This window comes from Dermacentor variabilis, chromosome 1, assembly GCF_050947875.1.
Source record: "Dermacentor variabilis isolate Ectoservices chromosome 1, ASM5094787v1, whole genome shotgun sequence".
In the NCBI taxonomy this organism is placed as follows: Eukaryota; Metazoa; Arthropoda; class Arachnida; order Ixodida; family Ixodidae; genus Dermacentor; species Dermacentor variabilis.
Genome location: NC_134568.1, coordinates 231727480 through 231745556, shown reverse-complemented (window position 1 = coordinate 231745556; position 18077 = coordinate 231727480). Strand labels below are relative to the sequence as shown.

The 18077-nt window shown below is 43.4% G+C and overlaps 1 protein-coding gene across 2 annotated transcripts in view; it reads right to left on the bottom strand.

The window, feature by feature from the left end:
• LOC142559026 (E3 ubiquitin-protein ligase MARCHF6) overlaps nucleotides 1-18077 on the bottom strand; it is a 168791-nt gene that overhangs the window by 57559 nt on the left and 93155 nt on the right. For both annotated transcript variants that reach the window (XM_075670815.1, XM_075670816.1), the window contains exons 11-12: nucleotides 15850-15908; nucleotides 844-1068 (exon numbers count right to left, since the gene is read on the bottom strand). In XM_075670815.1, coding sequence (XP_075526930.1) covers nucleotides 844-1068; nucleotides 15850-15908 — 284 coding nt within the window. The remainder of the gene's footprint in view (nucleotides 1-843; nucleotides 1069-15849; nucleotides 15909-18077) is intronic.

Sequence of the window (18077 nt, the reverse complement as noted above, 5' to 3'; positions counted from 1 at the left end):
ATTAAAAAAAGGAAAGCCACACAAGATACATGGCGATTACTGTTGTGGAACACAGTTATGCCCCGAAGGGTGTAAACTGCTTTTAGAGTGTACTGGAGTCAAGTGGCTGCATAACAATTACATCACAAGTCCCCCCCCCTTCCCCCCCCCCCTTGTGGCACAGCAGCTGCACACTCACAGCACATCTGATGTTCTATGGTCACGTATCAGTGTCCGCTTGAACACCTGTAAGGTGGTGCCACAAGGGACGACATGGAAGAGTGTCAGTCTTTGTTACGATGCGAAGAAAGATGAAGAGTTGTAGATATTCAGTTTGTAGGTTTTATCATTTTTCTAAACTTTAAATTTTGTAATAGACCAACACATCAAGCAAATAACTCTAGCACTGACCGATTTATCTAAGTGTCACAATGAATGACATTGCAAGCAGTGCATCTGAGGCAGGGACATTTACACGTGACCTTGACACTCTGACAGCATGCAGGGCTCCCTAAAGAGGAAAGGGATTCAAGCTTTCGTTTGAAATTTTAGGTGTTTTTTGCACTGTACATCAGTTTGATAATTTGCAGACAGAATTGTCAGCACGTGAGCTACACACCGCACATTTATTTGCAATGCCCGAACCTGTTGAGAGGCCCTTTAAGCAATTGCATCCTCATGAAGAGAACTTGCAGCCTTTATTTCAATGTTTCCTAAAACTCCACTTACCCTAATATGTTACACAAGTTTTAGATGCTTGACCAATACAACATACCAGTATAAACTTAATTCAACATGAAATTTATATGCCTCAAAATTAATTATGCCAAGAACAGGCATCGCAAAAGCAAAGAAAGCACGCACCAGGGAGCAGACATCGAGCCACCAGCCGCAGACCAGGGGAAACAGCCCAATCTCAACAACAGAGAGCAGGGCCACCTTGACCACCACATAGCAGAGGCCCAGCAGGCGCTGCGTCCTGCGCAGCTTCACCAGGGCTGCTAGGCCATGCAGAAATACCAACACCACGCCCAGCAGCACATAGCCACACAATGTGGTCAGGAGGCCCTCAAACTGGGACACAGCCACCTGTAAAAAATATCTCCTTTTTAGTACTCGGTACAGGGCTCATTCGAACTTCATTACAGTAGTAAGGCATCTTTGCAGTGAGAGAGTTAGGACTCAACTACATGTCTCCCAAGGATCAGAGCCCCTTTAAACGCCCCCCCCCCCCCCATCACAAGCAGGACCATTCCAAAACTGATCCAAGGGGTTACGAGAACACCATTAGCAATTGTTATTCAGCCACAAGACCAGGAATGTGCTGGAAGTATTATTGATACATGCGAGGGCAATCATGAGGATGGCACCTCACAATAAGTCAGATTGATGATTCAACAAAAAACAATTGGCTAGCATCTTGCCCATATCAATTATAAACACTGATTGCTTATATTTCAGCTAAGGAATTAATTAGTATGGAGGTGAGTACTGGTGTAATGTAGCACAACTAAGGGCCTACCTTCTGTAGTGAATTCATAAGTTTGCTGTCTACTACCTTGCAGGATTTGCCATTGGTAGCAAAAAAATTTGATACAAGCTAGCACCTTTTTTTTTTCTCACTAGGTCAAGTTTTACAATTGCACAGTAACAATGGAAAAAAAATACCACGTGAAATGTCCGCATGTGCGCCGTGATTGTAGTGCTTCCAAACGTTCTGCGTACAAACAACCATAGCATTTAGCAGGGTGTGCTGCCACTTAAAAGGCAACATGGCAACCATTATCGCAGTGCAAGCGATAACAGTTTCTGGCGTAAATTGCACAGCCAATGCCTGTGTCGCCGCCATGTCGCTTTTTAAGCGGCAGCACACGCTGCTAAATGCTATGTTTGTGTGTACGCGGAACGTTTTGGAGCACTGCTATCATAGCGCACAAGCGGGCATGTCAAATGGTATTTTTTGTATTTCGCAGGCATCTGCATTATGCGGAAAAAAAACTCAATACATAATAGATAGAAAGTTTGAAACTGTTCAATCGGATGTTTTGCAAACTGCTCTACAACTTTCTAATTGGAATATTTTGCATAACTTCATTGCTTCAGAAGTTGGTTAATTAATCTTGACTAATTATGCTATTAAGGAGAATACAAAAAATAGTTTGACTTACTCTATACAATAGTCAGCAACAAGCATTTGGTTGCGTTGTCTTAGAGTGCACCACATATTTTTAAAACTCTGGCTAAAGTTGGCTGGGACATCCTGCATGCATTAATGATCAGTGCCACCACATTCATGCTTAGCCATACGCATAACTATGTCAGTGAGGTTATGCTGCCTACACAACCTGACATGTACCAGTTCCAAGCATAGGCTTCCAATGAAACTGTATCAGCAGTGCCACGAGACAGCATATGAGCAGTGCCATGAGACAGCATATGATAAGCACCCACTCTTGTCCACCAGTACCATTTCTGTCATTATTCTAGCAGTTAAAGTACTAACCCAGCTGCATTGTTGCAACTTAAGCAATTGGACATGCAATTCCACTTTGCTATTGCTTGAGCTGGTTTTAAAGTGGCCTATATAAAAGTAGAATTTAAAGAGTGTGAACTACAGCCATGTAAATTTTGCAGCTACACTAGCAACAGCTATAAAGAAAAGTTGCTCCATATGCAACAGCTCCTGCATATGAATGCACTTCTATGTGCACATTTATGCACAGCTTTTCAAATTAGCAATACCAAAGTAGCTCTTAATGTAGTTCTCTTTAGCCATATTAAAACACCTTGCAACTTCATACTTCTGGCTCTGCTGCATCTTCACATACATTTCACGCAACTCTACTCAACATTCCTCAGCCCCAGGAGAATATTAGTGAGGCATATTTTGAATATAACTAATCATCACTACACTTGAAACTTGAGTTACTGTAATCAGAGGTGGTCATGAAGTATGATTAAGTTAAGTGAAAGTAATAGATTAGTGCTCAAGAATCGCTAAGGCATCAATGTTATTACGAACAGAGCCTTATTAATCGAGAAATTGAGGCAAATGCTGGACATAATTAGAGACTTCCCCAGGACATTCAAGTACTTGCCTGATGACGAAAGCACTCCTCAGTTAAATTCTGTCACTAGTACTCAACCCCCTCGTTGCAAAAAATATCCTTGTATTGTATTATAAGATGAAATAAAATGCTACTTGTCCAATGCTATCTCATTTTTAGAAAATAGAACTCATTGAAATTACCCTTGACAACGATGCAGGTGGTCGAAAGGTTTCGTTTTCGCTCGACTCTGTGCTACCCACGCTTTCGCGTTTCAGCAGCTTCATTATCGCGTAGTGCTGCGCTGGTTTTGCTTGCTCGCTAAACTTGCACAAACTGCAAGTAGCCGAGAATTCAACTTCTATGGGATGTCGCGAGATGCCCGAATGGTTTATATGCCACTTAATCAAAAAGCAGCTGCAGCGGCGAAGCCACCGCACTGTCTTGGCTCGGTGCCGCCGTCTGTCGAGTGTCATTTTACTCACCAAAGGAAGCAAAGGGTGGTGATGGCGTATGCAACGTCACCACTCCCCCAGTTGGGTGGCGGGAGATATGAATTTTGAAAAAGGTATTCGGACCCTTCGGATGCGATTTTCTCGTAAACTAAGTCTCTTCTTGGCACAAAACAAGCGTTGTGAAGTTTCTGGAATGGTATTTAAACATACCACGCCGACTTAGTATTTGCATTTAGTGTCCCTTTGACAACATTCAATGTGAACTCTGTAGTGTCATCGCACCAACAGCGTCTCAGAAGCACCGCTAGCGTCTCGGAAACGCTGCCAGCATCTCAGCAAAAGCTATATAAGCGCACACGCTCTGGAATAAAGAGCATTCCTTCATTGGCTCCAGTGTGCGTCGGCCTTGCTATATCACCTGGCAACAAGGATGGGATCGCGTCTGTGAGCAGCGCCTGTCTGGCTACCATTGGCACCGAGCGAAGCGAGGCGGGTAGAGCGACTGAACATGTCGAAATTTTGGGAATTCGATTCCTACGTCGAAGGCGATGACGAAGACTTCAACTCGTATGTAGAGCGTTTCGACCATTACTGAAAAGTCATGCAAATTGAACACGGCAACTTGGAAGAAATCCACTTTCATCACTGCCCTCTGAAAACGCCCATACAAGACCCTCAAGGACCTGCTGTTGCATGCTACAGCGGAGGACAAGTCGTTCGAGGACATGGTTAACGTCTTGAAGGAGCACTACGCGCCTGGTAGCCAAGTAATAGTTGAGAGGTTCAAGTTCAATCACTGGCACCAGCTCGATATGGAGTCTGTCTCGGCGTTTTCCACTGAACTAAGACACATGGCTGCCAAGTGCACGTTCAGGACTTTTCTGGACGATGCGCTACGTGACGGCTTTCTTGTGGGGCTCTGAAACCCAGCCATTGAAGCAACGTTGCTCAAGAGAAAAGAGCTCAACTTCGAAACAGCTTGCGACTTGGCGAAAGAAGCAGAACTCGCCGAAAAAGAGTCGAAGAGCTTCTGACCGTCTAATGGAAATCTGCAAATGGACGAAGCCATCAAGTAAGAAAGGTCGTCCACAACAAACACCTAGGGTAAGCACACCACAAGGTTTCTGTCTTGGCAGAAATTGCTGCAGATGTGGAGACAAGCACGATGCAAGTGATTGCAAATATCGTAAGGCACGATGTCACTGGTGCAAGAAAGTAGGCCATTTAGCAAAGGTTTTCATGAAGAAAAATGGCAAAGCTGTTAATGCACTCGAGGTACAGATCAAGCCGGATCACTTGCACCTTTTTCAAGTTGATTTAAACAAGCAAATTCAGAGACCCTACCTGGTAGAAGTGAAAATCGCGGGTCAACCTGTGAGCATACATATAGATACTGCTGCAGCCGTATCTATTAACAACAAGCAGATCTACACTCAACTGCCTCGGAAGCCAGGTCTGACAAAGTGCCTTCTCGAACTGAAAAGTTACGGAGGCACGCCGCTCGAGACGACAGAACAGACACATGTAAGTGCCGAGTATGAAGCTCAATAGAAAACTTTGCCAGTGATTGTCGTTCCTGGAACTAACCATGCCTACTAGGGTGCGAGTGGCTTGTGCAGCTCAAATTAAACTGGAATCATGTTTTCAACATGGAAGCAGAGCAAAAAGTAAAACTCCTGCTGCAGAAGTGCCCGGACGTTTTTAGCCCGCAAGTTGGTTTGATAAAGGGCTATGAAGCGAAAATAGTTTTGAAAGAAGAGGCTCGTTCAGTCTTCTGCAAAGCTCGTCCTGTTCCCTATGCATTGAAAAATGTAAGTGAACAGGAATTGCTTGCACATAAGGACAGAGGGATCTTGCAGCCAGTCATGCAGAGTGACTGGGCCACACCACTTGTAGCCGTCCCAAAGCCTGAGCACAAGGTGAGATCATGCGGAGACTATAAAGTCACGTTAAACCCTTTCATAAAAACTGAACACTACCCATTACCACTCGTAGAGGATATTTTTGCAGTGCTGATTGGTGGAAAAGTCTTTACAGTGCTTGATTTAACCACGGCATATCAGCAGCTGCCAGTGCATGCGGATTCGCAGAAGTTGCTTACTATGAACACCCATCTTGGCTTGTTCAAGTGTCTGTGCATGCTGTACGGTATTTCAAGTGCCCCGGCTATTTTTCAGTCTGTTATGGACGAGATGCTGAAGGGACTGGAAGGAGTTGTGTGCTACCTGGATGACGTCCTCATAGCCGGAGCATCTATCGAGGAATGCCAGAATCGGGTTGAGGCTGTGCTCACAAGGTTTCAGCTCCACGGACTTAAGAGTAAAGCAAGACAAATGTAAGTTTTTCCAACCCTCTGTGAAGTATTTAGGCCACATTATTGAAAACTCGGGCATGCACCCTTGCAAAGAGAAGGTTAATGCTAGAAGTGTTAGAGGCGCACCAAGACAAAAATGGAGTTGCAAGGCTAATGAATTGCAGCAATACAGTAGGCATCAAAACATGGAAATTCACGGTATACCTTTCACCGAAAAAGAAAACCTTCTCACAAAACTGAATAATCTTGCTCAGAAACTCGAGCTTCCCCTGCTGAATGAGCGTGATGTGGACAGTTTGCATCGCCTGCCAGCACCTGTGAACAAAGTTCCGATCATTCTGATAAGGTTTTCCCGCCAATCTGTGAAAGTAAATTGGCTTGCAAAGCGTGAAGTTGTGAAGAAGCGTGATAAAGACATTTCCTTTTTCGATAATCTGACGGCACTGAACAGAAAGCTTTTATGGCTTGCCAAATCAAGAGCACGCAAACAAGGCTACCAATTTTCGTGGTGCTCCGATGGAAAGGTCATCGTAAGGAAAGAACCTGGCGCAAGGGCAATAAGGATTGCCTCTGAACAAGACCTTGAGCTAATTGCTTAAGTTGGTTTTTTTTTTATTGCTGCTGTTATTGTTAACCTTCACGATGTACTATACTTACGACTCCCTTAACACGTTCATAAATGAAAATAGCTATTGCAAATATTTCTCTTTGTATCATTTAAATGCACAAAGCATCAGAAATAAGATTGATGAAATTGAGGCTGATCTCGAGCTCATAAACTGTCGACATAACTGGATTTACAGAAACATGGTACACATCAAATGGCGATGTTACACAGTTAACAGGTTATGACAACGTCTCTGTATTTAGGAAAGAAAGACGTGGCAGCGGTGTATCTTTGTATATAAAGCAAGACCTTGATTATGGGGTTCTTCCGGAATTCACCGTAGTGTGTGATGATTTTGAGATAGTTGGTGTGACCAATCATACTTCTCACGTACCGACCTCCTAACGAATTAGTTAGCACCTTTCTTACTTACGTTGAGTCCTTTCTTGAATATGCTACCCTCAGTAAACGACATGTTATTATATTTGGTGACATGAATATTGATTTATTAAGAAACAATGCTGGCCAGGTGACCTCCTCGAGTTGATGTTATCATATGGTTGTGAAAATATTGTAGATAAGCCGACACGAATCGGTCAACACTCTGAAACGCTCATAGACTTGTGCTTTACTAATTTACCTTTAAATAAAATAACATTCGGTGTCATTTTGACGAGCTTAAGTGATCACCTCCCTTTTTTTGCCTTCTTTTCCTTGGCGAAAAAAAATGGATAGAACTAAATTCCTCCGACGAATAATCAATGAAAATAACATTGCGCAGTTCCATTCACTGATGGCTGACGTAGTCTGGGATGATATATATAGTGAAAGCAACCCGTGTAAGGCATATAACATTTTTTTAGAGAAAGTGCTTCACCACTGTAACAGTGCTTTCCCACTTGTGCCTATAAAAAAGCACAGGAGGATAAGAAAAGAGTGGATTACTCCGGTATTATACAGACGTATAAACAGAAAAACTGGCTGTTTACTCGTTTCATAAAAACGAAAGATCCGGTTCATTTCACGGAGTTTAAAAAATTTCATAACAACTTAACTTCAGATCTTCTGACCATCTGTCGAAGACAGACAGCAGGAGCCAACAACAGCAGAAGAAAGGGCCCTGCTTGCCATACACCTGAAGCGACTCCATCCCAATCCCCCGACCTCGACCAACCAGGCGTGGACAACGCAGAATCACCCAGGCCCATCCCTCTCCGGAGAAGCAAAAGAGGGCATCGGCAGCCAGAGTGTTGAGGTTATAATTAAAGAAGAGGGGGAGGGGGAGTGTAGTGTCATCATACCAACAGCGTCTCAGAATCGCCGCTAGTGTCTCGGAAACGCCGCCAGCGTCTCAGCAAAAGCTATATAAGCGCACACGATCTGGAATAAAGAGCATTCCTTCGTTGGCTCCAGTGTGCGCCAGCCTTGCTATATCAAACTCCGATTCAAACCTCTTCAGATTTGCAATCAATGCTCAGAGCTGAGCACATCATGCCTCCAATCATGAGTCGTTAAAGGAACACCAGAGAGAAAAATATTTTGAGCTGTATCAGTAAATTACTCTTATACAATGCCAAGAAAAGCTGTCTTAACCATGAGAGGAGGCTTGGTAAGGCAGAAAAGATGCAAAAACAAAATACATTGTATTTTACAGGAGCCATAGACTCAGAGTTTCATATTAGTATACCTAGAGGCAAATCTGGCGCTGCGATCGTTCAACCATCATGGGAATGATGGGAAGTACAGGCTTTGGATTGGCATTCTATTGACTAGCGAACTAGTCTACAAGTATTTTTTTGGCAGTTTTGGTTTCGCTCCAAGCGCAATTGCTATAACCTGCAGTAGGACAGTGCAACGCAAAGCTCTCTGCCTTTGTACTTGGTTTGTTAAGTGGGTTAGGTTGGCACTGTAGCGTTATGTGCTTTATGAAACTTCAGAATAGGAAAAAGAAGGCACTATTGATACAAGACATATACAGTTGTACTTCTAGTGGCTTGACAATCAAATTTTATTGAATGCTTCATTATGCATTGCTCGTTTATGTGCTCATTGAAATGCGTGTTTTAGGTCTTTGATAACACAAACTTATTTGTGGTAGGAAAGGCTGCTGCTTCCTGGCTGTAGTCTAGTGTCGCAAAATGGGTACGTGCAAAGCCACGCCGTAATGCTTCGGAAGCGGTAAGTCAATATAAAATATGATGAAGCATATTCGTAGGAGGCCACTATAGCATCATAGCTAGCACTGCAGCAGATGTGCTTAAAAGTACTTGAATACGTTCAGCAATCATGACAGCCGACGCAGCCCTTCGAAAGAGCGAGAGAGTTCACAAGTGCCTGTCGTCTGCGAGAAAAGTCTCGCGTTTGCAGCGAGCAGGCGTCGTAGCAGATGACACTTGTAGCATTCCGCTCAAGGGCACAACACTTTCTCACAATACTACATTTTTATTTCCATAAATACTTGTTGAGTATTTTTATATAAGTACATGTACGGTTGTTATTGCTGTTTCAAAAATAAATTAATAATTATTCTCTGGGGTTAAATCAGGAACAGAAGTGCACAAGAATGCATACCCTGGTGTGTCCTGGTGTCAAACCATAGTAACCCATGCTTCCATCTCAAAGTCATACGAAGTTTATGTAGCGTATTGTACATTAAGTAACATACTGCAGAAATAAAATTAGATTTTACGCGATAATATTTGAGTATAGCTTTGTTTACTGCGCCGCAAGCAAACGCCACTAGTCTAAAGATCGAAGTCAATCCGAAGCCTGTACTTCCCATCATTCCCATGTAGGTTGAGGCAACGCTCATGAGAACCCCCGTAGACACTAGCGCCACATTTCCCTCTAGGTATTTATTTAGAAACTCTATGCATAGACTAAACTTGGCAAGCTTCAAGAACCTTTACTAAACCACAAGAGGCTAAACTTGAAAATGTGCTCTGCAATCCGCAGTATCACACAGTTATACCAGCATTTGGATTTCGGCACAAAAATTTTAAAAACTGAACTTTGACCTTCTCTTTTTTCTAATAATCAATTTGTTACCACAAGATTTACCAAAATATTGTTCTGAAGGAATACTTTCATCAGTCTAAGCTGATTTGTTGTTTCTCTTCAGTGCCCCTTTAAACCAACTTTTCTAAAAAAACGTGTGCAGCTTGCACTAGTGGTGCAAGACTGGAGTCAACAGCGGAGCTTGTGATCACATAGTGTTTAAGTGGCTTGCCGAAGTTGTTTGTAGGTTTTGCGAGGTTACGTTAGGTTTTGCTAAGTTGTTGTCTCGGTGGGCTTGATGCTGGAAGTTTTCGAGCAGTCGCTCGGCGACGTCGAGCATTCAGGCGCCGACTTTCGTGTTCCCTGGACTAAAACTCGGGATCATCGACTCAGTTAGGTTTTGCTAAGTTGTTGTCGCAGTGGGCTTGACGCTGGACGTTTTCGGGCAGTCGCTCGGCGACGTCGAGCATTCAGGCGCCAACTTTCGTGTTCCCTGGACTGAAACTTGGAATCCTCGACTCAGCGTCAGCTCTTCTCAGCCGCAGCTTCGGCACAGTGTTCCGTATCAGCGCGGCGGCGACGCATCAATTCTCACTTGGCAGTATGGCGCTCTTCCTAGTAAGCCGCTTCTTCTTTGGGCGTCCGGACTTTCTTCGGTCTTCCCATGGCAACAGCACATACACAAGGAGTAGAGGAGGCGAGAGGTGTGTCGCCACGCCGGCTGTTCCAAGCTTTTACTCGCCTGTGATGTCATGACTTCCCCCTATGCACATGGGGTGCAAGAGGTTACGTGGCTCAGTGCTCTCACAAGTGGTTGCTCAGCAATGCGAGGCGGCGCACAGCTCGGCTGAGTTTTCTGTTAATACTCCACGGCAGAACTAAAAAGCTTAAACACCTCTGCTGTTAAAGAACTAGGCTACTACAACCATCACTGTTGATGTGCTATACATGCCACCTCTCTTTTTTACCTTCTTTGTGCAATACCACACGTTTTTTTGTTGCATCTTTTTGCTACATTCAGCTACCATACCTATTATATTGTCACAGCTACTACACTGCCATAGCCAGTGGACACATGTTGACATTGATAAGGCAAAGGTTAAAGCAAGGTTAAGAGAAAGCATGTTCCACAGGAGTGTGGCAGTTCCACATATCAAATGTGACCACATACAACAGTTTCACTGACCCCCCCCCCATGCAATGCTTTTAAAGTTCCCATAAAATTCTTTAAAATATTTATACTTTCACATATACACTATGAAATATGTAGCTTTAATATTAATCACATTTGACTTGTTACATAACAACTGTTATTAAAATTAAAAACAGCTAATTCTAAGCACAGTTACATCCCATTGCATAAATGCAGTTAGAAACAGCAAGTTCACTTTTTCCTGGCTACTCTCTAGGAAAGCAATCCCTAATTATCAACGGTTTTTCAATTGCTAGGAAAAAGATTGAATACAACACTTCTGGAAAAGCACTGTAATCAATACCTTCGACTGTGTACTTTCAGTATAGCGCTCACATATTTTCTTTTGACAGGTGGTTTGAAAAAAGAAAGCTTCAGCAGAAGGCAGTAACTGTTACTTTCAGAATATGACTTTCAGCATGCATCTTGCTTATTAGTGCAAATACACTCATACCTCATTATAACAAAGTTGAAGGGGGTTATATCCATTATTGCCATTTACTACAATATATGCCCAAAAGGGTGCACAATTGTAAACATGAAAATAAGAAAATTGCTTTGCAGCAGGCGGAACTGCAGCACGGCCATGCATGGGATAAAATCTGAATAAAACAACAGAAGAATCTTCAGCATGTTATAACACGTACGCAACTTCTTAGCACCTGACGCGGCAGCCTTTAGACCATCATCATCATCATCAGCCTGGCTACGCCCACTGCAGGGCAAAGGCCTCTCCCATACTTCTCCAACTACCCCAGTCATGTGCTAATTGTGGCCATGTTGTCCCTGCAAACTTCTTAATCTCATCCACCCACCTAACTTTCTGCCACCCACTGCTACGCTTCCCTTCTCTTGGAATCCAGTCCGTAACCCTTAATGACCATCGATTATCTTCCCTCCTCATTACATGCCCTGCCCATGCCCCCCCCCCCCCCCCATTTCTTTTACTAAGACTAAGATGCGATTAACTCGGGTTTGTTCCCTCACCCAATCTGCTCTTTTCTTATCTATTAACGTTACACCCACAATTCTTATTTTCAAAGCTCGTTGCGTTGTCCTCAATTTAAGTAGAACCCTTTTCATAAGCCTCCAGGTTTCTGCCCCGTACGTGAGTACTGGTAATACACAGCTGTTATACACTTTTCTCTTGAGGGATAATGGCAACCTGCTGTTCATGATCTGAGAATGTCAGCCAAACGCACCCCAGCCCATTCTTATTCTTCTGATTATTTCAGTCTCATGATCCTGATTCGCGGTCACTACCTGTCCGAAGTATATGTATTCCCTTACCACTTCCAGTGCTTCGCTACCTATCGTAAACTGCTGTTCTCTTCCGAGACAGTTAAACATTACTTTAGTTTTGAATAAAGGGAAATCAGACATCCACCCGTTCGTAGCAATTGCTACAAAGGAAACCCATATGGGTTCCTCGAAAGAAAGGCCTCATAGTTGAAGAAAAATTCGTCCTGGTCCGGGACTCGAACCCGGGACCACCGCCTTTCCGGGGCAGCCGCTCTACCATCTGAGCTAACCAGGCGGCTACCAGATGGCAGGGCGAAGTCGAATTTGTCGACAACACGAGGCAAAGGCAAGAGTTTGACGTAGTAGTTCTGCGGAAACCCGCAAGGTGGAGAGAAGTAATGAATAAAGGGAAATCAGACATCCACCCGTTCGTAGCAATTGCTACGAACGGGTTTCCTTTGTAGCAATTGCTACGAACGGGTGGATGTCTGATTTCCCTTTATTCATTACTTCTCTCCACCTTGCGGGTTTCCGCAGAATTACTTTAGTTTTCTGCAGATTAATTTTTAGACCCACCCTTCTGCTTTGCCTGTCCAGGTCAGTGAGCATGCCTTGCAATTGGTCCCCTGAGTTACTAAGCAAGGCCATATCATCAGCGAATTGCAAGTTACTAAGGTATTCTTGCAAGCTACTAAGGTAGCCTTTAGATAGCTGCCTTCTAAATCAATGTGATTGTTTTTCACACTCGCTTTCCACTTGGCTCGTCGCGGTCGTGCAGAACGTACATGGCACACAGCAAAGTGCTCCGCTGTGTGATCGTGGAACCGAGCGAACTTCCCCATGCCGGCGGGGCTCTGCCAGCTCGTGGCCTCAGAGATTGCACCATTGCCAATGCAATCTGAGATGCCACGCTCACCTGCCAGCCCGGGCAGCCCGCTGTAGACTGAGGGATAAGGTAATGCACAACCTAGCTGTGACCCCCCCGAGATTGTTACGGGGAGATCTCGAAGGCAAGGCCCAGCTACGGCTGCCTGTACGGCCTGCCGTAGGGCGAGAGAGAAGTGGATGCACTAATTTTTTGCACTGCCACGACTTGCACGGGCTTACACACAACTCACAAGATTGTGCCAAGGAGATCTTGGAGGCCACGTCAAACTATGCCTGCCTGCGCAGCGCACCAGGCTGTAGAAATGAATGCACTTATTTTTTCATCTTTTGCACCACCGCATGCAGCCGCAAAGCATGGTGGCGGCACAGCTCGCACAGCCAGGCTAGGGTGCCTCGATGTCAGCGACACCTCAAGCGTGTAATCGAGGCACCCCAAGCCGGGCACGCGCAAGGTGAAGAGGTCACTGGAGAAGTGTGATGGCGAGCCGCTGTATTTGAGCAGGTCCACAGCTACGCACAGCTACAGTAGTGCGGCGTTGAGAAAGACCAGTGTTGCTCGACAGCGTATTCGACGTGTGGATGCAGGATTTCTTAAATGCGCGTGCGGAGAATTCACATTGAACCCTGTATAAAGCAATGTACTCAGCGTGTAACGATCGGGTATTTTTTGGTTTCAGAGACGAATCTATTTCGTTATATTCATTGGCAGGACGATTTCACCTCATTAAAACAAAGTTTTAAATACATGGATCTCTATAGGAATTTCAAGAGGAATTTCATTTACTTCATTAGATCCATTATTTCCTTACATCGAATTTAAATATAACGAGGTTTGTGTGTACTGCTAGCCATGCTCCGCCTGCATGTGAACAGAAGAGTAGCCATGAAACCTGTGTCTATGTATGGGAACACTGAATAATGAGCTCTGAAAAACTTAACGGAAACCTAAATGTGAGCATGCACATGCCCTGTGATGAGCACCGCTATTAGCTTTTGTTATAGTACACATATTCCACTCTCATCCTTTATTCTGCTCAGTCTCCTTAATTAAAAGTATCTTGACAACATAAATGGTACAATATTATGGGGAAGGTATCATACTAAATAAAATTCTTTCCTATGCAACAACTGTGTTGCTCTTGGCGTCACTCATTATTGATTTTGACCCGCCGTGGTTGCTCAGTGGCTATGGTGTTCAGCTGCTGAGCACGAGGTCACGGGATCGAATCCCGGCCACGGTGGCCGCATTTCGATGGGGGCGAAATGCGAAAACACCGATGTACTCAGATTTAGGGGCACGTTAAAGAATCCCAGGTGGTCAAAATTTCCGGAGTCCTCCACTACGGCGTGCCTCATAATCAGAAAGTGGTTTTGGCACGTAAAACCCCATAATTTAATTATTGATTTTGTCCCACTGCCCCTTTCTTTTTTTTTTTTTTCTCACTGAATTGATGTAACACCTCCATGTGTCAACAGTTACTCTCCCTTACATATACCAGGCATGGTACCTGGAAAGCTCTCAGCTGGCCTATAGAGACTAGTTGGCCAAACTTCAGTGCATAGTTTATCCAGCATGTGCTCAACTTTTAGAAAGGCTGCCCATTTTTTATGCACTAGTAAACTTTGTATCATAAGCCTGAAAATAATGCATAACAAAGGGAAACTCAATCTCTTCTATGAAGAGAACACAAAGCAATTTTGTAGAGTACGCCTATACCACACCACTGTGGAGCAACTGCTTCTCTGCATAACACAAATATCACAATCATTAACTTCATGGCTCCTCAAGCATTCAATAATGTTTCTAGTAAGCTCCTACTGACAGAAGTCATAGCCACAAGTAAGGCCAATGTTTGTGTGTCTCACATATCGTATTTGTTCAAATCTAGGCCAACCTCAATTCTAGGCAGACCCCAGAACTCAGAATGTCCAAAGATTTTTAAGAATTTTCTCAAATGTAAGCTGAACTAAAAAGTAATTCAGTTGCAAAGAAACATACAACATTGTCTAGATGCTGCACTTTCGAAATGCCTGCAGTATCATATCAGTTAGAATTTTATTCCATGCCACCAAGATCCAGTTCACTAACAGAATAAGCCAAGTAGACACGTCGAAGGCATGTCAAAGTAGAAAGGTGCCAGAACTTGTTCTGAGCAACGCCTGGGATGTGTGCAGCCTCTTCCTCCTTCGCCTGTATAATCTTCGTCACTACATACATTCCCTTGGCATTCAAGTTCGTGTCCTACTAAAAACAGCAACGCCTTTCCCCACCTAATGGCATCAACCTTTCTGTGGTCAGCAGCGTCTATCAGGTTCGACCAAATTGCAACCTCAAATCTAAGCCAGCTCCCAATTTTCGTACAGAACTTTTCAAAGAAAAGTATAGGTCAGCACTCCAATGAATAGAGTATTAGAAAATGTTCTTAACACAGCGACATTTAGCAGCTAAAAACTCGGAACTGGGCTTGTCCATCAGTCCGCATGCACGTCCTCTCCCTTAAGCCTTCATCTGTTCTGATCACATCATTAACAGGCTACATAGCCATCCTAAGCTTCACCTTCGCCATATGATGAAAAACGAAAACTTTGCCTTCCAACACTACTGGGGATCGAACTCTTGCTGATGTGGCAATGTGTAGTTGAAATCCAGGTGTGTTAACTTCATTGCAGTTTCACACTTGGTAAAGTGTGCAGGGTATTGTCCATTATGCAAATTTTTCAGAGGGTAGCATTTGTGCACGTATATGGAGGCAAAAACACTCAGTTGCATGTCATAAGGTGGGAGCATTTACCGAGATAGTCTGCTTCAATTGTAGTAATTTTGTAGAAGAAAATTCAAGAATTTTCTTCAGTGGCTTGTTGCATACATGTTTCATTAGGTAAAGCATTTAATATGCAACCCTTTGATACGTCACATTATTCAGATGACAAGAAATTCATAACAAAACAATTAATTAAAAGATACACTAAATATCTATGCACAGTGAGGAAATAGTAAAGCATGTAGATGGCATTTAGATGGCATTTTGTGCCTGGAAAAAGCAATACCCAACTAACCATACACAGGGAAGCATATATAAAACATGCTCCCACGAAGACACATAGTCATGCATCCAGAGAAAACTTACATAGCTCTTTAGTCGGAAACCCATGATGGCAAATTGTCCAATATGGTATGGACAAAAGGCTGCATAGAAACAAAGCACATTAAGCATATAAGAAATTTCAGTTCAATAATTTGTACTTAGTAAACAAGAGCTGCTATTGGTTCAAAGGCACAGGATGTCAGCACTACTGCCATCGAACCTTACTTGAAGCTTCACCCATAAGAATAAACTTCCCGTACATGCAGGTAAGAGAACATTACCTTTATGATCCCACCTAATTCAAATGTGTTGGCAGAAATAATGATGTTATGGCACATTCGACTGCTCGTCTTTCAGGAAGTGCTACGAAGGTCATGTAATGTAATTAAGCTTTAGCGCGAATAAGTGCGTTTCAATGACAATAATAAAGCCAAATTATCAGCACTACACCCACTTACCTTGCAATGCACTTTAAACAGCGTATTTAGTAATACAGCTTTAAAACTTCATGTATAGGTAAGATTATTAAGCTGTCTTTAACGTTGGAGTGCTCTAAAACAACAAGTCGAATGTTCCTTTAACATCTTGGTCAGTCACCCTAGTGCACCTTAAACTTCTGTAATTCAATTTAGCACGATACAATTTGTTTAACAATACACTTACCTGCGCCTCCCTCATTATGCAGTTTCATGCAGAAATAATTCATCGAAGAATAGGCCCACATTACCATACAACAAATATTTTCAAAAATACAGTTTCCTAGAACAACTGAAGATATGAACTCAGTGGGAAACAGATGTGATAAGAAAAAAGAATTCTTACTAGTACTATCTTACGAACTCTTGTAGCACTCCCATCACAAAAATGCCTAAAACTTTAAAACAATGTTTACGGTTTTATATAAATGCTCTGCTTTCATAGCAAGATACTTTTGTGAACATTAAGAGTCAATTTGAAGTGCTCTGCAGAAACCCTATAGTCTGTAGAAGATTCTTAAAATTCTTAATCTTTTAATCAAAGCAACTAAACTAATCAAAATTAATTTAGTGCATGTATGCATACAGACAACCATGCACAAGTTGCCTACATCAGATTGTGAATGTGCCATGCACTACACTTGAAACCTCCACTATAATGCAAATAATTAGTTTCATAATCTAGCTGCTTCTCATACATTTTCATTAAATATCTTCCCTCCTCCCTCAACTATCCCAGATCCATTCACTCTGTCAAGGCTTCATTTTGCAAGTCGAATTCATTCAATACAGTCAATGACTGATTTTTTGGACATGCATAATAATTCGGACGTCTTCATGGCACTGCCCTGTCATAGAGCCAACATATAAGGATGTCTGAAAGTTCAGATGCGGAAACACTTCGCCATCCCATTTTTCAGACTTTTTGCAGTGACCCCAAAACGGCATTAATGAAAGCCACCACTGCCACCACCGCTACCATTTTGATTACCTCGCAGCCTTGAACTAGCACTCTCGCACGCCAATCTGCTGGCAGCTGTAGTAGTCAATTTGCCGTTTATGTTAGATCTACCTGCTTCCCCGTTCGCGATCAAGTTTCCAGCTGTTCGGTGCCATATTTTTCATTTAAAGGATTCACCGCCGTCAGCAATGGCATCAACTCCACCTTCGTTATCCTCGGCGATGGTGTCAAAGTGCGGAAAGCACTATGAAAACCTAAGAACATTACATAATACTGGCTCCAGAGTGTCAGCTTCGCCGCAATACAGCTGTGTTAAACGGCGGTCAAGCATAAGCAATATCAATGTATTGCGGTGAAACATACCAAGAGCGCAAAGGAGCCACTGTCACAGGCTATACACATACGCACCCGCCTTCTCCTAGCACAGTACAAGCACCAAGATGCCTAATTAGTGTACTGGCAGGCATTTAAAGCTATTCCATATGTGGCTGCGACGATCTGAGCCATTGATTATATTATAATGAAGGAGAACGCCTGGACATAGGCAGCAGGATTGCCAGCAGCATCGCGTGCCGCAGATGCTCGAGCTTAGAGACTGTGCTCAGTGAAGCGCTCTACCCGTTATCAGCCCCGCCGTTTAATAAACCTCCTTTATATTTCGTGGAGGTGCTGGGTCCCTTTCAACTCTACCATCCTGGAACTCCACATTCGGATGCTACCTTCCGCCATGCCAGATGCCGACCAGCAGATGCTCCCGTCACCACCTGTTCCTTGCACTGGCTCTATTCACTAGCGGGATCCTACCATCTTCAGCGGGATGGACAACAACAACA